A 23,560-nucleotide genomic window follows, 5' to 3' on the forward strand; every position below is an offset into this window, starting at 1 on the left:
ATAGAAAGAAAAGAAAGGAATAAAGGAAGAAGAATAATCACATACACATCGTGTCAGCCGTCAATCGCGCAAACACCCTTGAGAAGTCAGTTAAACAATGTTCATAGTCCTGTCGGCTGTTGCGGGTGGAATCTATAAGGGCAACACTCTTCGGGGATAATATGTCTGTTCTGAACAAAATCATAAAGCTGTGCTGAAAGTCGTTGGCTCCGGAGCGAACATCTAGTTGCAGCCCCTTGCAGCAGATGCACGTTCAACATAACGTGGCAAGTGCATACTCTGGGCCAGCCAAAGTCTGTGAGCGGCGACCCGGTCTATTTTGAATTCGATCAAAAGCGAGTGTAGTTCTCGGACAAAGCCAGCACTGTCGAGATCACCTCCGATTTGAAGTACTAGCTACCCTTCGACCATCATGTGGGTAGGATCCGGCTTATTCCTCGACAGGTTTTCGCGCTTGGTAAATGTGCAGAAGATTGTATGTTTTGATCTTCTTGTCGAACGCTTCCTGCTTGACATCGAATGCAATGCGGTCAATCTGCTCCCTAGACCAAGAAAGAACCCGACTGAAAGGAGCCAAACACATCGGCTGGACGCTCTCGGAGATAGCGAGATTGTACCAGCGCGCAACCTTCTGCTCGTGCGAATCGGGGTGCCATGGGTTCATAGGCAACCCCACGATCTGGTGGTCGATCTCGGTGAAGCCCGCTTCTTGTAAATTCCGGATCGTCTCGTTCGAGCTGTGGGCCAGGGGCCGCATGGTAGCTTCCGTTGCATGCTTCAAGGTCGAGTACCAGCTAGCCATAGCACGTCCCGGTTCACCATCTTTGTCCTCAACGCGGGGCCGGAAATCGATCTCGACCTGCTCAAACCAGGCGCCCGGCCGGAGATGCTGGAAGACCCGTCGGTAGAGACTTGGCCAATTTGCGACACTCCCACATCCCATCTGCATGTGGATGATGTCCCATGAATCCTCGCCCATGGTCCAGGGCGCTTCGAAGTCGAACGGGGCGTAGAAATCGCAGTTCTTTGGGACATTGGTCGGTTGTATTGGCGCAAGGTCAACACCGACTACGAAGGAATTCGGGTATTTGTTCGCAATCTCGATGCTCCAGATACCCGTTCCACAGCCCAGGTCGAGGATCTTGGACCCGGTGGGGTGTGGTGCATAGAGCAAGCCATCCTCGGCCCGTGCAACGGTGAACAATTTGTGGAATATGTCGAGACGGTCCTGTTCTTCCTCGTCGCACGGGAGAGGGTAGATTCCTTTCCGGTAGCCATGGTATAACCGGCCGTTCTCTTTGTGAAGCGGGTATTTCTCGGGTATCCTGTGAGAAGAGGTCAGTCATAGATTACACGATTGAGCATGGAGTGACATACTTGTGATCGGAGATTATGATAGGAGACGATCGCGACACTTGAGATGCGTTCGAGGCGTGGGATGCCTGTGTGGCCACCGATCCATTGCTAGCAAAGCGAGCGTTCCTGCGCGGATCTTTATCGACCGGATCTCTGTCGATCAAGGTGTACAAGTCCATCGCGGAAGACGGTTGTCGTGATCGGACTCGATCACTTCCTGCCAAGGAGTGTGAATAGTATCTGGAGTGGCCTGCATCACTCGCCGAGGTTGACTCGGACTTGTACCGTTTGGGCGGGGGTGGAGAATGTATGGGAGGCAGGTGTCGCAGCCTGGCATCCCCGTTCGTAAACATTCTGGCGATGTGGGGTCAGACTGTAAGGCAATGTGTTGCTATCGGCGATCAATCAATGATGGCGCAAGATATGTAAGGCGGTTTCAGATCGACGGATCATGCCAGGTATAAAAATAAACAAGAATAAAAGAGCAAATCAGCTGCGCGCGGCGAAAAGCGCAGCGTAAGCCCACGAGCAAATGATGAGCTCGGGTTAAACGAGAGGTTCCGGCCGATTGCACGGTCGGGCGAAGCTCAGGGATTCGAATTTCCCAGGAACCGAGCACAAATCACAGGTCGATGTGCAGTCTCAGATCAGGTCCAACTCTATTTCCTGCAACTCCTCAGAAAGAGAAGGGAAGAGGAGGGTTTTAAGGTTGTGAAGCTGTGGTTTCCTTCCGTCGGGCCCACGGGGATAGCGGGGTGCGGGTATAAAGCGAGAGAATAAAAAGAAGCAGACAAGGATGAGGATAAGAGAAGGGGAATGAGAAGAAGTTGCAGAACTTGCAGAAGTACAATGGAAAGGGAAAAGTACGACCCGCGCTACCGGTACTGGCTGTTGGGTTTAAAGGATTTGTTCATGAATAGTTGGGTATTGACAATTCATTATTGTACGAAATAACTATACGAATAACTAGTAATAATATTATATTACCTCCAGCCTACAACATACACCACAACTACAACATATGTAGACCTTATGCAAGGCATCCCAGAGCAATGGTTGAAGGAAGGCTAAACCAATTAGGGCTTGGTTGATCCTGGTATAGTCTTTTGCTCTACTTTTGCTTCTTCCAGTTTTGCTTTTGCTTTCTTTGCTTTTGCTTCAGTATACATAATTCAACTCCTCATATTCGATACCGTACCCTCCGTACACTCCGTACCCCCGTAAGAGCTAGATCGACGTGGACCAAAAGGCGACCCACGCCCTAGCGGGATGCGGACCGTCTGGGCCTCTCATTTCCAGGGATTCCACTTGGTGAGGGCCCAACGGAGTGGTAAAAGGCGTCTAGTTACTTATTTGGTAACTTAGGGTAAGCGTGGCGCTGTTACTTGCTGTACTGTATTCTGGTATACTATACTAGGTACACTATGTACTACTATATATGTATCAATATCTACATCTCTGTGCCACCTCAATACAACATATACCTATGCCCTCCGACTCGTCATACAAGTCATCTTAAAAGAACCAACTCGTACAACGTCTGCATGGACTGATGAATCTCCCCTCACCGCAACCCAAAGCCCTGGGTCCGTGGATGCCACATTCGAGCGAATCAAGTAAGATACCACCTCTTGGCAGTAAGCTGCACCTCGGGGTAATCCATGGATTTATTCGTTTGTGATATGTAAGAATGACCCCAAGACCACTGCACTGGGTCCTGACTCGTGTCAAGTCTGTTGTTTGATTTCCTCCCAACCCTGCAATCTATATATATCCCCTACTGATATCTGCGTTCTACGTGTCAACATTCCCATCAAAACGATAGCCCAAGATGTTTCCCCTTTAGACCATTGGCTTCCCAGGCCACCGGTTCCACCCTGGCCCGAGCGCGGATTTCCGTTACTACTCCGTACTAATAAAACATCTCCCGGCCATTGTTGGGGATCTACCGAGTACTAGCCCTCTTCATAGGTTCCTCCGTACACAGAAATCATCCTAGCGCCGGTCAAACCCCGAGCGCGGTGCTCTCCTTGCAGGGTACATCCTCTGTACGGGAATATTTCAGAGTCCGTGCTGATCTTTCCTGTCATTGTTCACCAGCTCGTCATGGAGGATTGATCGACCGGCCTGCGCAACCCACACGCTTGGGACTGACAGACCATGGGATTGGGCTTCGCAGGAGTAGTGCATTGTCTCGGGGGGACTAACATCTAGCGTATGGAGTACGTACTTTTTTTGCCCCTGATTTTTGAATAGGAGATCTTTTTATTTCGTTTTACAAAGAAAGCCAAAGGATTATTCTTCATTCTATCGCTATATTTTATATTGAGTACATGTATGTACATATGTACCTAGACAGATTAACTAGTGACTCCGGACTCCGTAAGAACTACAGGATGTACATCGATGTGATCGTACTCCGACAGATATTGGCCCCACGTCCCGCCAGAAAAAAAATTCTAGCCAAACTCCGAACCTCATCCAAACGAATTGATTAAATTTCCACGCTAATAATACATAAAACCAAAAACCAGTACACACTGCACATCCATCCTCGGAGATAATCGATCACTCGGAAACTAATCGCTGCCCCTCGCATCAGCCACAGCGGGATCACCGATCACCCCAGAGATCAAAACATTTCTATATCAAACCCAAAAAATCCAGCCACACTGCAGACACCGGGACTAGCAGCTCCCCGGGAATTCAACAATGCACACCCTCAAAGCAGTGGCCTCATCGACTCTGTCGCTGCCGGCGGATAATTACATCTACTCCATCGTCCCTTCGGCGCCGGGGACATTCGCCGCCATCTCGTCAGATGATTCGCTGCGCATGTTTGACGCCGCCGATCTCGATCGCGGGTCCGTGGTCTCGACTGCTAGTCACAGCGGCGGTGTGACCGCGCTGCGCAGCTTCGCCATGGGTGAGTCGCACCTCTTGGCTACGGGTGGCCGCGATGGGAAGGTCAAGGTTTGGGATGTTCGGGCTGGGAATGGCAGTCCGGTTGTGGAGATGGAAACGGGTGAGTTTGTTCCAGTTAAGCTTTTTTTTATTGTTTTCTTTTTTGGATTTTATGCATTGATTGCCTCTTTGGGTTGTCTTCGGGAACCTGCTGGCACATGTGCGTTTTGTGTTTTGGTGCTGCATTTCCGCTGGTCTTTTACTGGGTTTCGGGGAATTTTTCGGCGCTTGGGTGCAAGGGTGGCGATGGCTTGGTTGGGGTTGTTGCTGCTTTCTGATTAAATGCTTATTTGCTAATACATTGTCTTATATGTTAGCCAAAAAGTCGCCGGTTCTGTCTGTGGCTTGTAACCCGGAGACGAACACTATTGTTGCGGGGACGGAACTTGTCTCTTCGCAGGCGGTTGTTGCATTCTGGTATGTTTCATCTATACCTCATTTTTATTTCTTAGGCCCAGTTTTATCATCGATAATTGCATCGGGATATGTCAGACAAAAACAGCTGTGCCAGACCCACTAACTCACACAGGGATATCCGCTCCCCCCAAGAATTCCGCCTCCAATACGTGGAGAGCCACAACGACGATATCACCGAGGTAAGTGCACCTCCATTAAGAATCAAGATTTTAAGCCCAACCCAACATACCCAACACCTACTCCAAACCCCACATGCAGCACCAGCCAGACTAACCATTACATCGGCACCTTGCCTGTTACCGGTGGTACACAGCTCCAATATCACCCGACGCGCAGCAGCATCTTACTCTCCGGCAGCACGGACGGCCTAGTCAACATCTACGATACGACCATAACCGACGAAGACGAAGCCCTGGTGCAAGTGATCAACCACGGCTCCGTTCATCATGCCGGCTTCCTGTCCGAGCGCACCATCTTCGCTCTCAGCCACGACGAGCACTTCTCCGTGTACCCAGCCACGGACCCAGACGATGCCTCGCAGGAGCCCGAGCCCGTGCATTTCGGTGACGTGCGCGACCCGCTAGGCTGCGAGTATGTTGCGCAGCTGTGTTTCGGTGCGCAGGGACCGTATATTGCCGCTGGGAATAAGATGTATGTTTATTTCTTGTTTTGTTTTGTTTTGGGGTTTTTTGTATTCGTGCTCGGAAGACGAAGTCGGACAGGCACACGTGCTGTTGTGTTTGGGTTTTCGTGGGCTGGGCTCGTGGGTGTTTGGATTTGCTAACTATGTCTTGCAGCGACAACCGTCTCGATCTTGTCCCACTTATTTCCAGCCCGTCGTGGAAGCTAGACCGGGATAATCTGTGGCGCTTGCCCCGTGCTCATTGCGAGGAGGTTGTACGCTCGGTGTATTTGGATGAACAGGTAAGTTTTCTAATACTAATTTTCTTGTTGTGTGTTATATCTGTTGGCCTGTTCTTGGCTTTCGTTCTTTATAACCCTCGCTAATGCAATTATGTCCTCTAGAGTCAATCCGTTTTCACCTGTGGTGAAGATGGCTTCGTGCGAGCATGGAGACCTGCAGAAGAGAGCGACGCTCCAGTCCAGTCTGGTTCTGCAAAGGCTCGCCCAAAGGAGAAGAAGAAGGATAGGTTCAAGCCGTACTAGTCTGTGTACTGTGTGCGGGTGAATGCATCTGCTGCTGACGGTTGTCTGTTGTGTATCGTTGGGTGTTTGGGGTGGGTAAAAATAGATCTGCAATTTGATGATATGAGTTATGTCTTTATTGTGGAATTGCTGTGCGTAGAAAAAGTTGGTTGTTGGGTTAGTAGTCTACATGTGGTAGGTTGAGATATATTACTGGACCATGACCTCTGTTAGGGTATAATGTTGAATTGAACCACGTCCATTCCGAGCACCAATGAGCATGATTTATATGGTTTTAGCTCTGGTTCTTTTTCTAAATCACAAATCACAAAAAAGAAACCAACTTTGAATTGAAGAAAATGCCAAAAAGGCGCCCAGGATTAAGCTCTATCGAATTGTGAACGAGATTCATAATTAGTAAACATAAATAAACAGTCAATTTATCCCTACACAACCTGACCCTTCAGGTGTCGAATCTTATCTCCAACATTTTTTTCCGTATCAAAACTTTTCTTGCACAAGGGACCAACAACCATAAATCCCCTCTCCTCCAATTCCACAACATACATACATACCCAAGTCAGAATCTCACACCCAAAACCAAAAACCAAACCAACCTTCAAACCCATTACCCACCCAAACCCTCCATCCAGAGCAAACACAAGAACCACCACCACAAAATGGACGCCCAAGCCTACCTAATCAAGCACGGCTGGTCCGGTCCCGGCAACCCGTTAAACCCAAACAAACGACCCGGCGCACACAGCGGCCTAGGCCTAACCCGACCACTGCTCGTCTCGCGAAAAACCAACAACCACGGCGTGGGCAAGAAGACAACCAAAGACCCGACGAACCAGTGGTGGTTGCGCGGGTTCGAAGACGCGCTGAAGGGCGTCGGGAATGACAGTTTCGAGGCGACCTCTGCGCGCGAGAACAATGCGCTGACGAGCGAGCTTTATCGGCATTTTGTGAGGGGGGATGGGTTGGCTGGGACGCTTGAGGGGAAGAAAGACGAGAGCGCGTCTACTTCTACCTCTACGTCTACGTCCACCTCCAAGTCAAAGCGCAAGCGGGAAAATGAGGACGAGGGCGAACGCAAGGCTAAGAAACTGGCCAAGGCTGCGCGGAAGGTGGAGAAGGCGCAGAGGAAGGAGGCGAGGCGTGTGAAGAGGGCTGCGAAGGCGGAGCGGAAGGAGAAGAAGATTGCTGGGAAGCTTGCGAAGAAGGCTTTAAAGGAGAAGAAGCGGACTGCTTCTGAGGAGGATTATCCAACGCCCAGGTCGATTGATCAGGAATCTGATCTGACTGGGGCGGAGACTACGGGGACGGATGAGGCTATTACGCGGTTAGAGGAGAAGGCGGCGAAAAAGGAAAAGAAGGAGAGCAAGAAGACTAAGAGCATAGGAGATAATGTGGGCGCTGAAGACTCGAAAAAGAAGTCTAAAAAGGAGAAGAAGGATAAGAAGGAAGCTAAGGCTTGATGTGTCCATTTCGTTGTACGCATTTTGATATTGAGCGCTTCACATGCATGTCAGGACCAGGTACAAAATTCTGCATATACCTGTTTTTCTCTTACGCCTAGAAATCAAGATACCCTTTTTGTTTGGCGAAATCTTGACTATTGCAACCATAGGAAATGTAGAGGTCTTTTGATTTGTGTTGGAGCTAAGCTACGCTGGTAATTTTCCAGGAGTACCTGATAGAATCCACGGTCGTTTCTCCCAGAACTCATCTTTGATGATGTCGACATGGTCAACCACGACCTGTGCTTTCCGGCGCAGTTTGCGGATCTTGTCTTGCTGTGACCTTGACTGCTTAGACTCGACCACCGGTGATTCTTCGCCTGCAGGTGATTTTGTAGGCTTTGGTTCCTCCAGCTCGTACTGTAGAGAAATATTAGAACGGCCGAAACAGAAAGAAACACATATAAACTAGGACATACCTGGCGATAAAGAACAGTGCCCTTTTTATAGATCTCCAGCTCGTTATTGTAGTTGATTCCAAACCGCTTGAAGAGAATCTCGTTCTTGTCGGCAGACACAGTACCCTGGTATCAAGTCAATTGCCTGTAATTCGAACTGAAAGAACAATAGCATACCTTTAGCTCTTGCTCGGCGTCTGTATTGCTCATTCCACCTTGCAACACCATTGTCCAGAAGGTAGTGTTGTAGAGGTTATTGATATGACCTAGTGATATTAAGTTAGCCGGATGTAGTCCGAAAAGGGAATTGGGAGCCACTTACAATCAACCTGTCTCCAGCTCATATAATCGCGGAGAATTTGGTTATTCGGGTAGATGACCGCACGCCCATCGAAAGAGGGTAGATACGGTGGCAGGAGAGGTCTTTCGGGGAAGAACTCGCTCCATTTGTAAATGTAGTGTGCTGTGAATGTAGAGACGATGGTGGTCACTAGTTTCCTGGATGGAAGAGGTTCTATCAATGGCCGTTCTTATACCACTGAGATATAAGCAAAGAAGAAATACTCACCCATTGCGCCGCTCAAAAAGTTGGCAGTTAGGATGGAAGACAAAACTGAAGGAAGACTGTTAGTTAATGCAAGGATAGCGATGAAACGAGCTGGACATACCTGAATTCGTCACTGACTCCATAGGCGATACATAGGTCCGGAAGCTCTTTCATGACCTCAACCGCCGCAGCATTCATCAGATCCAGTGCTCGGCGGTCATTGGGTTTCGCGAAAGCGTAGTGATCAGAGAGTCTATATAGGTTAGACTCCGAACAGAAACGAGAGCATGAACTAGAACAGCAGTCATAGCATCATATCTTGGTGAGATATACGCATAGAAGACGGATATATAGTTGCCATTTTCTTCTTCTATGAAGGTTCCTCATGCAAAGGGCATTCCCAAATAACAAGACATGGAGACTCACTTGTGAAATCCTCGTCCATCAATGCGGACCACAATCCACGTATTGGGGAGCAGCACGTCCGGCTGCTCAAAGGACTTGACGTACTCAAATCTGTGTTCATTTAGTAGCCGGACTGAAATTTTCTAGAATTTCCAGTGCTTACCTAGAGTTCGCCATTTTTAATCTACTGGACTTTGATGTTAAGTGATGAATGTCCAGAGATTGAAAGTGTCATTTTGTGCGATTTCTGCCCGCCCGCATTTGCCCCAACTCGAAGGTTTTAGATTTTGAGGACTTGAAGTGATTTGATTAGGATAATGCAATAATTTCTTGTGAAGACCAGATATACTACAATTTCTAGATACATCCAGATGACTATGTAAAATCAAAAATCCGCAAATAAAACTAATATGTTGTTGAGATGCATATCAAAAACCTTCAGGGAGGATGCTTAAGAATCTAGGAAATGAAAGTGAAAGGACAAACCAAGATGGTCTATAGATAATGTGAGATACATGTGAGAATCATGAGTTCTCAATCTCAGGAATCTCTTCATCGCCAGCTTCACTGGCTCGCTCGCTAGTCTCGCTGGCCTTGTCAGACTTGCGAGACTTACGAGAAAAGAATCCCAAGCTGCTGCGGGTGGAGCGATCGGCGGATGTCACACTTGAGACAGTGCTATCGACACTCTTGCCGAGCTGCGCTTCGCTGGTGGCATCCTCGTCAATATCACCTTGCGAGGATTCACCTTTCTTAGAGAAAAGTCCCGAGCGATCCTTCCAGGAGCTGAACTTGCTGGAACTACCCTTGCGCGTGATCTTGCGAATGAACGACTCCTTGGAGGCATTGTCCAAGGAAGTAGCAGATGGCATGCGCTCCAACGATTCATATGAATCGCCAGTGAAAAGGGATACGGAGCGAGATGTGCGAGACTCCGAAGGAGATCCATCGAACTCGTGAAGACCAAAGGGACTATCGGGATCATTGCCCTTGTCTGCGTCTATTTCCGACTTCTCGCCCGTGAGAACGGCCGTGAATGCCGGAGCAGCGGGATTCAGCTTTGGGGTCAGCGGCCGATGAGAAGACGACGGACGAGTGCCAATCGGTGCCTGGAGCGGTCGATGATGACGATCAAATGTGTCCCCCACGAAATCAGGCTCGCCGGTTAGACCGAGAGGAAGGTGACCTGACGATCCATACTGGATTGAAGGCCGTCGAGAAGGAGCTCGAGACCAATTGGATGGCGCGGCCCAGTCAAATCCGAGCGGGCTGTTGCGGTGCCCAGCATTATCAGTCGATGGCCACCCGAAATGGCGGTTGTCCGTCGAGGGGTGTGGAAGTTGATTTGGTGTGTCGAATGAGGTCGACGAAGGTCGCGGGGACAGAGAACCGCGCCGAACGCCACCAAGAAGCGATGATGGATCAATAGGATCATGTCGCGGACTAAATTGATTGTATCCACTGCTAAGATCGGGATCCCCACGGGTGCCAGCACCGCCGAAGCCAAACTTGCTGGATGAGAATATATTTGAGAAAGCAGCTCGCCGGGAGGGCGCATGATCAGAAGAGCTGTCCATGGTAACGCCAGTCGTGTTGCTTCGAGGGAACAATGACATCGGGTTTGCCCAGTTACCGGTGTAGCTCGATCGCCGCCGGCGCGCACCGATTGGATCCAGCTCGTCAATATTCCGAGGGAAGGATTGACTCTGACCAGGTTTCAAAGATCCCAGCATAGGAGACTCATCTGCCAGGGTTTTTCCACGAGGCCGGTGAAACCCGAAAAGACCAGAAAGCTTTCGGGATGCGCTTTTCGGGGCTTCTCCAGCAGTAGACAAATGAGCACCTTGGGATTCGTCCCGCCGATTTTGAGTCTCTAGTGGGCTGGCAAAGATACTGCCGGCTCGACTGTCCGAAGAGACAGGCGATGCTGGGCCGTGACCGAAGCTATCCAAAGTAGTACTGGTCGCCTCCATGGTTGCAAATCTTGGACGAATTATAGATCGTGGGAATTCTGGCGATTCCTCGTCTCCAAGGAGATCGGATGGCAACAGGGCATCCGCACGGGGACTCATTTGCGGGTTATTGAAAGCAAGTTCCGTATCCGAGCGCATGATCTCAGGTGGATCAGACAGGCCTGTAAGGGCCATACCGTTATTGATATTGAAAAACGCAGAGCTCGGAGGGAATGTAGGCGAGTGACCGGACGGGTTGTAGTTGACGCTATTTGAAAACGAGGTTTCGACTGCCGGGAAGTTCAAAGGGGAAGACATATTGCTGTTGAGTGAGCTGCGATGGCGACGGGGCCGAATGGTGGCAATATTCGACATATCGAGATCCAAGGTCGGGAAGGCAAAGGGCCCTGAGCTGCCCGGTCGTTGGGCTGTGAGCCACTTTAGACGTTCTTGGGCTTCTTGATATTGTTGCTGGGCTTGCGCGTGCAGATTCACAAGTGTGGCATAACGTGCGTGTAGGTTGCCCAGCTTGTGCTCCCACTGACGAGCTCGCTCGTTGTCGATCCGATCCAGCTCCTTGCCATCTTCACTATCGCCTTCTTGTAATCCCATTCTTTCTTCTTCGAGCTTCTTGACCCGTCCTCCTTTATCCTGGATCTCATCGTCGATGGTCTTCATCTCCGCCTGTTCTTTTGCAATCTTGGCTCGGACCTCATCTGCACGCACCGCCCCTTCTTCTTCAATTCTGGCCTTGTCATCCTTTGCCTGTATAGCATCGGAGTTCATGTGTGAAATCTTCTCCTGCCATCGCAAGATGTCATTCTTGCGCTTCTTGCGCTCCGCCTCTTTCTGCTGAAGGAGTCTCATGCGTTTTGACTTTTCGCCCTGTACAGTTCGGTTGACGCTCTCGAGCTTGTAGACATGCTTTTTCAAATCGCCACTTGCTTCATCCTTCTCCCTGACGCGCTTCCGCAGCTCACTGCGCTGTTTTTCAAGGTCCTTCAGCAGTGCAATATGCTCTTCTTCCTCCTCTGCCCCCTGCTTCTCCACATTCTCGTTCTCGTGCTGCAACGACTTCAAGCGGTCTGCCAATTGCTCCAAAGTCTCATCCTTGGCAGTTCTGGCTCTGCTTTTGAGTGTCTCTTCGAAATTCCCGTGTGAAACGTCCCCAGTCGCGGGCGAACTTTTCCGTCCGGCCGAGGGCCGTTTCCCCGGTAATTGGCCTGCGCTATGCTCACGGGACATTATCGGGGCGGATGGAGTCGGCAGACCTACTGTAGACCTGGGGATCGATGCGCGGATAATTGGACCCCCGGCGCTGCCATTCTGCTGGGCTTCGGACAGCGGAAGAGATTTTGTTCGGACATGGAGGATCGCACTGGGTGTGTGAAAGTTTGCGGCACTAACGGAAAGAACACAAATATGATAGATGTTACCCGGCAATAGATTTGATATTTCCACAGCTGTTTCTGCTCGTTTGGATTCACCGACTAGAGACTGTTAGTGCTTTGTTTAGCGACAAGAAGGGATTGTATGTCTTATACCTTTCGTGTTATTCACCTGAATGATATGCTTATGTATTGAGTTATGAAAGTCGGGCTGTTTCCAAGCAAGACGGATTTCACGGGCTGTGATCTCTTCGAGGGTGACCTCTGGCGGCGGAGGAATGTCGAGACCGAGCTTCTCAACTAGGACCTCATTTGAAGTCTGGCAGACTTGCCAGGCACGGTAGAGAAGCCTTGATAAATTGAGTCAGCTGAGCAAAGGGAATGCTGGAACAACCAAGGGACTTACCAGATCAAAGCCCACAAGATCGAGACGGCGAGAAAGAGGGCCATGACGCCTCGCACTCTCACGCGAGGGACCACTGCTGGGTAAGCGTCAAATGCAAAGTATAGGGGCTCATACATCCCAACGTCTGTAACCCATTGGACGTGGGCAGCGGGATACAGGAGAATTGCAAGGATCGCCAATGCTCTCCGGAGTGGGTGGGATAGGCACGTGACCCGGAATATTAGCCACCCAAAATAGGTTAGCGCCACAGCGGAGATCAGCCGCTACGGCATAGACCGCTTAAACGGAGTACGGCCTCTATACTTTGACGGTATGATTTACAGCAGTTGCAATTTCATGATTATAATTGTCCGATATCTTAATATTTTGAGTATATTTTGGATATTTGAGATATCTTTTGAGATGTCTTTTTAGCTGTTTGCTTAATTTATCTAGAATGCCTTCTAGATGCCTTCTCAGTTCCAACCCGTGGAACGGCTGTGTGAGCTTCCATATGTAAGCATCGTCTCATAGCAATATCGTGGCGTGCTATTAAGGATTTTGCCTAGATGATGGTTTTATGTTGTCATTTGCCACTTAAGAAAGAAACCTCAAGCCTATGTTGTACACTCTATAAATACGTGTCTATAGTTCGCGTGTATATACCAAACCTTGAATCTACTAAGACGATTATGTTATATGAAGACGTTCTTCCTTCTACAACTCCAACATACGAGTATAAGGGAATCCAGGATTCTCTCCAGATCCTAGACCGGGAGCTGGAGGATTCATCTAACCCTTATATTGTCTTTATTATCGATGAGCGTTCCTTCCTTGATTGTTTTGAGAATTCCGAAGAAGGACTACTTAGAACATCATGGGATACTTACGACCCTTCTAGCAACCGTCTTGTTGTTAGGATGCAGACCATAATACATTCATCCGCAAGCGGTTCTTTTGCCAGCATATTTAGTTCTTGGCCTAAGGACGACAATTACCGACTTATACCCATGACCAAAGCATCAGTGAGAGGCCAGTCGGGGATGAATAAACAGGCGGATTACTCATGGACCCCTATACAATCAGGCCGCTTGAAGGAATTTCCGACTATGGTAGTCGAAATCGCGTGGTCAGAAACACGGACAAAGCTTGTTGAAGATATGAACTTTTGGCTATCCCAGTGTTATGGAGAAGTTAGAACCGCACTCTCGATCACAGTGCATGCTCGTGGAAAGATCACTATTGAGAAATGGGAGCTTCAAGGCGCGACTCCTATTCCATCCCACCCAGAAAATGGAGATCGTACGAAAACCCGCACCAAAATGCGAGAGGATCCAAGGGCACCTCCACCTCGCTCTTGAAGATATTAATCTTCAACCGAAAGGGGAAAAAGACACAGATTTCATCCTGACACCCCGCGATATGGAAACACTTGCAACCGGGGTTTGGGCTTTTCAGTTTGATACTTGAGCTTCCGCGGGACAACTGGTTCCGCGTTCCGAGGTTGTCCGCCTGCTCCAAGTGTCACATGGTTCAGTTCAACTTCCCCGATTCTCCAACAACTTGGTCTCAGTCTTCTTCTTTTTGTCCCTCTGCATTTCTAGAATTTGCTTCGGATTGGAAAACTTCACTCCCAGCTGTCAAAGGTGCTAGACACCCATTTGGCGGGATGCAGCTCTATCGCTCTATAAGCGGTTCTGTCTCCAAGACATGGAATTCTATCAATCCGGCCACTCTTAGCGGGGCTATTGATGTCATTGTCATAGAGCAAGAAGATGGTATTTACAGTTCCCCGAGAGGCGAAATTCACGATAACTGATTTGGCTTTTCTCTTCAAGGCACCCTCGCTTGTTCGCCCTTTCATGTCCGGTTTGGCAAGTTTTCGCTATTACGTCCATTCGAGAAGAAGGTGGAGTTCAACGTGAACGGGATAAAACAAGACTATGCCATGAAATTAGGAGAGGGTGGCGAGGCATTCTTCATCTTTGAAACGACCGATGACATCCCCGCATCCTTGCAGACCTCGCCGTTGGTATCTCCAGCAGCCAGTCCAAGAGCCCAGAGCGAACCGGATCTTCTACCTTCGCTGCAGGAACCAGACTACCTTGACCTAGATAAAGAAAGCGGGGATGCATTGTCGGAAGGCGCAAAGACCCCGCCGGCGATGGGGATGCCGTTACGGGCAAATACGGACATGGGTAAGACACATCTCCAACACTTAGTTTCGATCTAAGTCCCTCGACTGACCGTTTCAATAGGGACAGTAACACCCTTATCGCCATCTCTCGATGAATCCAACGTGGCCCGTTCACGGCACGGCTCCTTGAGCGATAAACCGCCGCTTGATCATACACTCTCGGAAAACGTGCTCTCGACCAGCTCTCCTCAACAATCTCTCTCCGGCCAATCTGCAAATGGGAATGATGAACCCCGTGATATTGATATCGAGGGCGAAACACAGCGTCCTCGTAGTCCTCCTCTGTCTGCCCAGGAAGCGGTCTCTCGAGCCATTTCGCTGTCAAAGAAGCTGTCTGGTTCTAATATTCCATCACATGTCACCGAGACCGGGGATCTAATGTTGGATATGACTGGTTACAAAAGCAACGAAGAAGATGCCCTTCGCGCGGAGGTTGTTGCACGCAAGATTCTTGCGGAAGAGCTTGAAGGAAGCTATGATATCGGTGCACTGATTGGAGCCGATGAACATGGTAATCTATGGATATACAGCAGCGAAGAGTCCAAGGAAATGGCCGATCGGAGAGCCACTCTTCACTCCATGCGACCAAACATAGCGATGAGCGATGATGCTCTCTCCGACCCAGGATATCATAGCGAAGGCGAAAACGCTGTTTTGGAACCAGCATTGACTACGCGCCATCACCGAACCAAATCAGATGTTCAACCCGGCTTTCCCACACCCCCAGATTCACCCTTGCATGAGTCTTACCCCATCGAAACCCGCAACTATGCCAAGACACTTCGCTTGACAAGTGATCAACTTAAGGCCTTGGAGCTGAAGCCCGGCGCCAACACAATGTCTTTCAGCGTCAACAGAGCAATTTGCACTGCAAACATGTATTTGTGGAATGGCAATACTCCGATCGTGATTTCTGATATTGATGGAACTATCACCAAATCAGATGCGTTGGGACATGTTCTCAATATGATCGGACGCGATTGGACGCATACGGGAGTTGCCAAGTTGTACACCGACATTGCCAACAATGGGTACAATATTATGTATCTTACAAGTCGATCTGTAGGCCAGACTGATACTACACGAGCCTATCTTCACGGCATTTGCCAAGATGGATACAGACTACCAAGAGGTCCTGTGATCTGCAGCCCCGATCGCACGATGGCCGCTCTGCGGCGGGAGATCTACTTGAGAAAACCCGAAGTTTTCAAGATGGCATGTTTGCGGGATATTCTCAACCTCTTCTGCGGCAAAGAGAATCCCTTTTATGCCGGCTTCGGAAATCGATTAACAGACGCATTGAGTTATCGTTCTGTGAACATTCCGTCTACTCGGATTTTCACAATCAACTCTAATGCTGAAGTGTCTCTGGATTTGCTTAGTCTGAATAAGTACAAGAGCAGTTATGTGACCATGCAAGAGCTGCTCGACCATTTCTTTCCACCAACTAGCCTTCTTGTACACGACGGTGGCGAGGAATATACGGACTTCACATACTGGAGAAACACACCGCATGAGATCGCAGACTTCTCGTCAACAGATAGCGAGGATGAAGACGAGGAAGATGTCGAAGAAGAACTAGCCGAAGAAGAAGAGGAAGAAGAGGAAGAGGAGGAAGAAGAAGACTACGATGAAGAATTAAGCGATGGTGAAGGCAGCGAGTACCTTGATGAGGCTGAGTTGGCCGAGGGCGATCTCGGCGCAAGCTACATCTCGCAGGACTCGGTTGCCTTGTCCAACCAAGCAGCCTCAATAATTGAGGCAGTGGAAGGCGATATAGGTGCCGAAGAAGGGGCTATCGGTGAAGAGGAACTGTCTCCCGTCATCGAGAAACCACAAGAAACAACCGAACCGAGCACAACCGAACTTCCCATCCGGTCCAAGATACCGCAAAATCTTTGAACATACACCCACCACTATGTTTTTGCTAAGGCATCGATCCCTGGGCATTTCTTGCGTCATAGATACCCGTCTGCGAGTGCTTTACTGAGTCAGATTCTGCATTAGACTTCCCTGACAGCGATATATCCACGTTCAACACTATTTCATGCAGACATGGAGTTGGGGACTACATTATACACGGCCGCTCGTGCCCGACTCTTTTTAGTTCATGGCGTTTCTGCATTTGTTTTTGGTACATTCATGGCGCACATACATAGGATCATGAGAATGGGATGTAATGAATGGAACAAGTGAATAGTCTTGCTCAAACACAATGAAGAGCCTGATATATTATCCGAGGGTGATCTACAATCTAATATAGTAAAAGCATTATGTAGATTTGACCGTTTGTTAAAGTGATTTAGTTCACTTGTGACTGCAGGCAGGCGACGCGATTACCTAAGCGTGATATTGGCTGAGCCCTGGAGCTCATGCTTCTTTTCGGCCTCATTTGGCCATCACTTACTCTCTCTCCATCACACATTAAACGCTACTTGCATCTTTGGCTGTTTCCTAGCCTCTGAGAATTGTGCCAGGAATGCTGCCCGACTACATTTCCCAGGCCGTCTAATCATCACATAATTCAACATCTTGACCACTTTCGCAACAGTGCAATTCGCTCTTTCTTTCCTACTTGATCTTTGATCAGCAATCCAAGATAAAATGGCATCTCCAAGCCAACCACAGGGCCCAGCACCCATCACACAACCTCTCACACCACCCGCCGAATCCTCCGTCACGAACGGGACCTCCGCGCCCGCCGCAACAAGCTCCCACACCCAACCCCATGTCCCAGCAACGGGCGCTTCAACAACAGCACCACAACCGCCTGCAGTCCCCGGGATATCAACCCAAGACAGCGGAAAAACGCGACGACCAAGGGACGTGCGGCTGGTCCACATGCTCCTCGCCTCACTCGGGGTAACCTCATACCAAGACCGGGTGCCCCTCCAATTGCTCGACTTCGCCTACCGCTACACTGCTAATGTGCTACAAGACTCCGTGCACCTCGCAACGGAAGGATACGCCGCGGCAACAGACGGTACCGCGGGCGCAAAGGGCTCCGGCGAAGTAAATAGCGTTTCTCTGCCCGCATTGCGGCTGGCTATTGCCTCCCGCTTGCACTTCCAGTTCCAGACAGGGCTGCCGAAGGAGTTCCTCATGGAGGTTGCGTCGGAGAGGAATCGTATCGCTTTGCCCGGTGTATCGCGGGGCTTCGATCCTGCTGCTGGTGTTAATGGCGCTGTTCCTGCGGCGAATCAGAGTGTTCTTATTGGTGGCATGCGCTTGCCTCCTGAGCGCTTCTGTCTTACTGGAATGGGGTGGGATTTGAAGGAGGAGTGGGATAGTGAGGGTGAGGAAGATGAAGTGCTTGATGTGATGCACCAGCCTGGGGCTGGGAAGGGCTTTGGTGGTGATGGAGCTGAAGATAATGAAGACGAGGATGAAAATGATGGCAAGATGGAGGATCTCTTCGGCGAAGATACCACCATGGGCGAGGCAGGGGATGGAGATGAGGACCGGAAGATGACTGATGTTTAAGGGAGTGCATTTACGTCAGGGGCTTCTTCTGTCTTTGGTCTCGGGCTGGTGGTGTTTCTGGCGCTTGGTGTTGTTCTCATTTTTCTCTCTAATCTGCCATCGGACAGGGTCCTGGTTGTACTATCACGGAGAGCATCTATTTCATGACTTGTGTCTACAAATTGGGGTAAAAGTCCCCTCGCCTGACCATAGAGGCAAATAAACCGATAAAGAAGACAACTTTCGGTCAATTAAACCAAGATATGCAATCGTCTGTGTATATTGTACATAATTTCCATCCCATCGCTCCGCATTCGGGATGATCATGCAATGTAATAAAGATGCCCAGCAAAACGCCTGCTTTGTTTGCCTGTGTGCGCCGTGAGGAGAGAGAGAAAGATATAAGGTCCGAGTCCGAGTTAGCCAGGAAAGTCCAGGGCCGACATCCCCGGCGGGATCAGTCTGATATCTGTCCATCAAACCGATGACGGGTAGCAGGCCGGGAGGGGCTGCCGGACTGTAACATGCAAGACCCAGCCAATCAGGCAGTCAGGCCAGGAAGAGTCCAACAGCTCTTTCCCCCTCGCCCAAACACTCAGCCCAAAGAGGAAAATCCTCGCATCCCGACCTCGGAGAAACGCAAGAAGCAGAATACTCAAGACGCCGAAACCCATATAAACAAGAAATACTCACACAAGAAATGAAGAGAACGGGGGCGGGAGGGATACATGGAGTAAATAGGAAGAGCTCCAATCATTTTTCCGCCGCTCGTGTCCGCGCCTCATCCTCGCGCATCATGCGAATAACTTCCGCACGACGCTTCTCAACGCGTGCAAGATCATCCTCACGCGCGCGTCGCCGTTCCTCATACCCCGCGAACCACTCCTCACGTGCGCGATCCTCTTCTTCCGGCTTCGCGTGGGCGACCATGCATGAATTCATTGCGAGACGTTGCTGGCGGCAGACCCATGTTGCAGTGACGGTGCGGTTGACGGCGCACTCGGCAAATGCTATATCATAGTTGGGTTAGTTGGTTGTTTCAGACATGTTCGAGGTGTGGGGAGTGGATCATGGTCATGCGAGCCGGAGTTGCTTCTCCGCTTGAAACTCATGACCGGCTTCTGCAAGCTCAAGCTATGCACTATTTGGAAAGAGGTGATGTATTTGGCGTAGGAAGCAACGTGAATTGTATACCTTTAATTTCGGGTGCGCAATGGGCGCGTACTCGCTTGTAGTACAGCAGTTTCACTTCTTGTTCTTGGGGGGCTGAGAGCGGAAGCGGATTGCGAAGATTATATTTTTTGGGTGCACTTGTTGAAGAGGTATCGGGGGATGTGGAAGACGTAGCCATTGGGACTGTAGATCGATCTCAAGATCGAAATTGACGGGGCTGAGTGTATGGACTGGTCGACCGGAGAGTTTGCTTTGAGGGGGATTGGTCCCGGTTGTTGAGGGACAAGATATGAGTTCGGCTGCTCCGGAGCCTAATAAAACGAATCGAAGAGGTAGAAGTAGTTTCAAGAGGGGTTCATCGAATGGCTTTACAGAGAAGATCGAGGCTAGGTGGGAGTGTTGATTGCGAGTGAGCCGAGCTCGGGCGGAGAGAATGTTAGTTACTATTGGCAGAATCAGAAAAAAAAGTTCTCCGACTTTGCATCTCGATACAACTCTTCTGCTAGAGACATCTGCGTCTTTTCGCTCTTTGCGTTTTTGTTTCTTCTACACTTTCTTGTGCTCTATTTATTGTCTCGGGAATTATCAACATCAAAACTCAGCATGTCGTCCATGCGCAACGCCGTCCAGCGGCGGAACCACAAAGAGCGTGGCCAGCTCCAGGGCCGCGAGAAATGGGGTCTCCTCGAGAAGCACAAGGTTAGTTCCTGAGAAGGAGGTCTTGGAATATTTACCAATGATTCAAGCTTTCTCTCATGCGTAGTTTTAAGACAAACATTCTAACTTCAATAGGATTACTCGCTCCGTGCCAAAGATTACAATGCCAAGAAGGCTAAGCTGAAGCGCCTCGAAGAGAAGGTGCGGGATCGCAACCCCGATGAGTTCGCCTTCGGTATGATGGGAGAGAAGAACCGGACCCAGGGTCGGCACGGACGTGGCAAAGGCACAGCACGAGACTCTGCCGCAGCGCAGGGACTGAGCCACGAGGCAATCAAGCTGCTCAAGACGCAAGATAAGGGTTATCTTCGGACGGTTGGCGAGCGGGTACGCCGCGAGATTGAGCGCCTGGAGCGCGACGTGAAATTGCAAGATGGCATGAACAAGGTCCTTGGCAAAAAGGATGGGAAAAAGGACGAGAGCGACGATGACGGGTTTGACGACGACTCCGATTTCGATTTCGGGGCGCCGGTGCAATCGAAACCAACCAGGGTGGTGTTTGCCGATGATAGACAAGACCAACTGGCAATGAAGAAGCAGAAGATACAAAAAGAAGAACCTGCGCTAGATTCAGAGGAAGAAGAGCAGACGTCAAGCAAGACCCGCAAGACACCTAAGCAGCTTGAGGCTGAGCGGCAAGCGCTTGTGGATGCTCGGCGGGCTCGCAAGCTCCGGAAACGAGCCATCGAGGCCCGACACAACAAGCTGACTGCGTTGCACAAGCAGTACGCCGAGATTCGGACCGCAGAGCAAGAGCTTGATTGGCAGCGGGCTAAGATGGAAAATTCCGTGGGAGGCACCAACAAGGACGGAATCAAGTGGAAGATCCGTGAGCGCAAGCGCTAAGTGTTTTTTAGTGTTTTCGTTTCGACGGAGTTTATGAGTGATGACTGCTTATCATCTTTTTTGTACATATTGATACCAACCACCATAGAGGCAGTCCGGCGCATACAGTAGCATCCAAGGAACCCACTTCAGTCTTGGCCATCGACTCCTGGAAAAGCTCGATAACATCAAGCCTGTCTCAGGCATTAGCTGGAAGACTCGTGACAAGACATCGCCGCTTATACGGGTAGATTTGACCATCATATCCTGGCTATATCTACATCTAGGTGTGGTTAGTTGTTGAAGTAATATCAACAGGTTCTCTTTTTGTCCTTCTGTCCTTCTGTGTTAAATTCTGAATGAATGTCTATACACATTCCACAAAGGGTCCAATTCTGTACTCCCTACAAACCATCAAGGAACATCATGACCGATATAGCTATCTCTTGAGCGAGTCTCATACAGCAGGCTTACAACGTGTTCCGCTGAAGCGGGCAATATGTGTGGTCTCATTACCGCCTAGTTCAATTCCATCCAATTTCAACATCATTTGCGCATGTACTGTATTGCTCGGCTTCTTACATTCAAGCTCCCGCTTCTTGATATCAGCTGTCTCTGAAAAGGGCCGTTTGTGAATCGAGGTTTGGTCCAGTGATCGGGATGCGCCTTGAGAAGCGTTTCTTTTTCTCTTAGGTCTATCTTCAAGGACAGCCTCCTCTGAGGAATTAGGTCGACCGAGTGATTCATATTGGTGACTCTTGACTCAAATTCAATTCACGATTCCATCTTAACATTGGAGTATCGAGTGCGTCTGAACTGCCGAGTCCGGATTGAGATGAATTGAAGCGATCAACATCAGGTTTATCTGAGATGCTTTGTCTCAAGTCGGCCACGTGAGTGTTCTCCGGGTGGAGCTCTAGTTGTGGCGAACTATAGAAGGATGAGACATATGCAGCTATGTACATGTGGAGTAAACCCGAAAAGACCATGTGTATACTGCAACTGCAAACAAAGGGATAGAGGGAATGAACGCTAAATCAAGTCCAACATCCCTTGCCATATGTATAGGCGGGTGCGATTGCCTACTTAGGAAGAAGAGTCGGTATAGGCTGGTCATGTGATGGAGCCTTCACAGTGTGCCATTTCTAAGATTAACGCCACGATTGCTAAGCGTTGTCTCTGACTGGCATCGGAATGATATAAAGTGTACTCCGAGACTCCGTTGTCGCAAGAGTTCTAAAACCTTCAAGTAATCACGCCTTCGCTGATAGGACAATCTCTTTAACTAATCGACAAGCCCTGGAGGGCATCCACAAGGCTTAATAATCATTTGCCACCCCTCCAAAGAAGGTTATCTTCTCCAGATCTTTTTCTTTTCTGCACTTCATATCTCAAAATAAAATTCACAATGGCTCCTTCATTTATGACCATTGACACCAACGACATGGACGTGGATTTCTCCTCGCCCAAGCCAATCCACGCAAAGCGCACCCTCCTCCTGGCACCCCCCTCCATCGCCACTCACGAGGACAAACTCCGCGGCCTCTTCAGCACCTTCGACCGCTCAACCACAGACCTCCAAATGCTCGACCGGCTCTCTACAGGCGTCGTCTCCCTTCCCGCAACAACATACGACCTCGTCCTCATCCTCACCGACACAGACGGCGCACGGCGCTCCGAGGCGCTGCAACTCCTCACTCGAAATGTATACGCCACCCTCGTCCCCGCCATGAAGGCCGGTGCCAAGTTGCAAACCCAAGACTCAGCCCTTAATGCCTCGGACGCCATGGAGGCCGTCCTGGCCGGCCTCGTGCAGTCCGATAATGGCTTCGAGAAACCAAAGTTTGAGCCCTCCGCCGCTGTCCCTTTAAAGTTCGGTCTCAGGAAGAAGAATAAGCCTACCCCGCCAACCGCAGTCCCTATTATTCCCACAGGATTCGGTGCGCCGATGGGGATTGACGCGCCCGCGACTAATCACGACCGCGACGATGACGACGAGCTCATTAATGAAGATACGCTCCTCTCCGAGGAAGATTTAACAAGACCCATAATGCCGCGTATGTCACTCCCTTCCAACCATTTCATTTCTACAAGACCTATATCATCTAACACCATCCTCTTCAGCCCCAGAGTGCCAACCCAAGACCGGTCGCCGACGACGCGCCTGCAAAGATTGCACATGTGGTCTAGCCGACAAGCTCGAGGCGGAGGATAAAGAGCGCCGCGCAAACGCAGATAAACAATTGAACGTGATGAAGCTGGATACGGGCGACCTGACCGAGCTGGACTTCACCGTTGAGGGCAAGACTGGTTCTTGTGGAAGCTGTGCTCTGGGCGATGCCTTCCGCTGTGACGGTTGTCCTTACATGGGTCTTCCTGCCTTTAAGCCGGGCCAGGAAGTCCAGATCCTGAATGATATTGCGCAGTTTTGAGATATACTCCCTATTTCACGACTGTGGGGTTCCTTTTTTTTGAAGTGGGGGTCTTCGGTCTTTGCATTTCTTTGAGCATTCTTTTCGGGATTGTTTTTTTTTTGGGTTGGTTTTATACAAAATTATGCTAGGGGCGTCTGGCTTTCATTAATTTGAATGATTTTTTTTACTAGTACTATGAGTACTATCTGATCATGACTCACCTGAAGATTTTGACCGAGTGGATCCCCAACGTCATGTCTTAGATCTGATAGTGGGATAGATCGGCCTAGT

At 49.7% G+C, this 23,560-nt stretch overlaps 11 protein-coding genes across 11 annotated transcripts; 7 read left to right on the forward strand and 4 right to left on the reverse strand.

The window, feature by feature from the left end:
* Window positions 1-430: 430 nt before the first annotated feature.
* Window positions 431-1,709, reverse strand: N7518_006102 (class I SAM-dependent methyltransferase; the record flags this gene model as incomplete). Its single annotated transcript, XM_057187029.1, has 2 exons — window positions 431-1,325; window positions 1,378-1,709. 2 exons carry the CDS (start codon window positions 1,707-1,709, stop codon window positions 431-433), a joined length of 1,227 nt encoding a protein of 408 aa, XP_057038732.1.
* Window positions 1,710-4,068: 2,359 nt separating this feature from the next.
* Window positions 4,069-5,904, forward strand: N7518_006103 (WD40 repeat domain-containing protein; the record flags this gene model as incomplete). The annotated part of the gene is made up of 6 exons (XM_057187030.1): window positions 4,069-4,381; window positions 4,638-4,737; window positions 4,850-4,916; window positions 5,051-5,388; window positions 5,535-5,661; window positions 5,764-5,904. 6 exons carry the CDS (start codon window positions 4,069-4,071, stop codon window positions 5,902-5,904), a joined length of 1,086 nt encoding a protein of 361 aa, XP_057038733.1.
* A 659-nt stretch (window positions 5,905-6,563) lies between these two features.
* On the forward strand, window positions 6,564-7,364 carry N7518_006104 (uncharacterized protein; the record flags this gene model as incomplete). The annotated part of the gene is made up of 1 exon (XM_057187031.1): window positions 6,564-7,364. The coding sequence occupies one exon, from the start codon at window positions 6,564-6,566 to the stop codon at window positions 7,362-7,364; it is 801 nt and encodes a 266-aa protein (XP_057038734.1).
* Window positions 7,365-7,553: 189 nt separating this feature from the next.
* N7518_006105 (tRNA guanylyltransferase) lies at window positions 7,554-8,933 on the reverse strand (the record flags this gene model as incomplete). Its single annotated transcript, XM_057187032.1, has 8 exons — window positions 7,554-7,766; window positions 7,826-7,930; window positions 7,982-8,070; window positions 8,127-8,302; window positions 8,373-8,417; window positions 8,473-8,604; window positions 8,778-8,867; window positions 8,920-8,933. The coding sequence occupies 8 exons, from the start codon at window positions 8,931-8,933 to the stop codon at window positions 7,554-7,556; spliced, it is 864 nt and encodes a 287-aa protein (XP_057038735.1).
* Window positions 8,934-9,280: 347 nt separating this feature from the next.
* N7518_006106 (Fibronectin type III domain protein) lies at window positions 9,281-12,700 on the reverse strand (the record flags this gene model as incomplete). Its single annotated transcript, XM_057187033.1, has 3 exons — window positions 12,503-12,700; window positions 12,253-12,446; window positions 9,281-12,198 (listed from the first exon to the last, which is right to left on the reverse strand). Exons 1-3 carry the CDS (start codon window positions 12,616-12,618, stop codon window positions 9,281-9,283), a joined length of 3,228 nt encoding a protein of 1,075 aa, XP_057038736.1. The 5' UTR covers window positions 12,619-12,700.
* Window positions 12,701-13,173: 473 nt separating this feature from the next.
* Window positions 13,174-13,842, forward strand: N7518_006107 (uncharacterized protein; the record flags this gene model as incomplete). Its single annotated transcript, XM_057187034.1, has 1 exon — window positions 13,174-13,842. The coding sequence occupies one exon, from the start codon at window positions 13,174-13,176 to the stop codon at window positions 13,840-13,842; it is 669 nt and encodes a 222-aa protein (XP_057038737.1).
* Window positions 13,843-14,150: 308 nt separating this feature from the next.
* N7518_006108 (putative lipin Smp2) lies at window positions 14,151-16,580 on the forward strand (the record flags this gene model as incomplete). The annotated part of the gene is made up of 3 exons (XM_057187035.1): window positions 14,151-14,259; window positions 14,320-14,679; window positions 14,740-16,580. The coding sequence occupies 3 exons, from the start codon at window positions 14,151-14,153 to the stop codon at window positions 16,578-16,580; spliced, it is 2,310 nt and encodes a 769-aa protein (XP_057038738.1).
* A 702-nt stretch (window positions 16,581-17,282) lies between these two features.
* N7518_006109 (putative transcription initiation factor TFIID, 31kD subunit) lies at window positions 17,283-18,161 on the forward strand (the record flags this gene model as incomplete). Its single annotated transcript, XM_057187036.1, has 1 exon — window positions 17,283-18,161. The coding sequence occupies one exon, from the start codon at window positions 17,283-17,285 to the stop codon at window positions 18,159-18,161; it is 879 nt and encodes a 292-aa protein (XP_057038739.1).
* A 732-nt stretch (window positions 18,162-18,893) lies between these two features.
* On the reverse strand, window positions 18,894-19,491 carry N7518_006110 (uncharacterized protein; the record flags this gene model as incomplete). The annotated part of the gene is made up of 2 exons (XM_057187037.1): window positions 18,894-19,150; window positions 19,335-19,491. The coding sequence occupies 2 exons, from the start codon at window positions 19,489-19,491 to the stop codon at window positions 18,894-18,896; spliced, it is 414 nt and encodes a 137-aa protein (XP_057038740.1).
* Window positions 19,492-19,912: 421 nt separating this feature from the next.
* N7518_006111 (rRNA-processing protein UTP11) lies at window positions 19,913-20,876 on the forward strand (the record flags this gene model as incomplete). Its single annotated transcript, XM_057187038.1, has 2 exons — window positions 19,913-20,012; window positions 20,106-20,876. The coding sequence occupies exons 1-2, from the start codon at window positions 19,917-19,919 to the stop codon at window positions 20,874-20,876; spliced, it is 867 nt and encodes a 288-aa protein (XP_057038741.1). The 5' UTR covers window positions 19,913-19,916.
* Window positions 20,877-22,263: 1,387 nt separating this feature from the next.
* N7518_006112 (uncharacterized protein) lies at window positions 22,264-23,287 on the forward strand (the record flags this gene model as incomplete). Its single annotated transcript, XM_057187039.1, has 2 exons — window positions 22,264-22,912; window positions 22,980-23,287. The coding sequence occupies 2 exons, from the start codon at window positions 22,264-22,266 to the stop codon at window positions 23,285-23,287; spliced, it is 957 nt and encodes a 318-aa protein (XP_057038742.1).
* Window positions 23,288-23,560: the final 273 nt, after the last annotated feature.

Source organism: Penicillium psychrosexuale (genome assembly GCF_028828465.1).
Source record: "Penicillium psychrosexuale strain IBT 29551 chromosome Unknown utg000004l, whole genome shotgun sequence".
Classification (NCBI taxonomy): domain Eukaryota; kingdom Fungi; phylum Ascomycota; class Eurotiomycetes; order Eurotiales; family Aspergillaceae; genus Penicillium; species Penicillium psychrosexuale.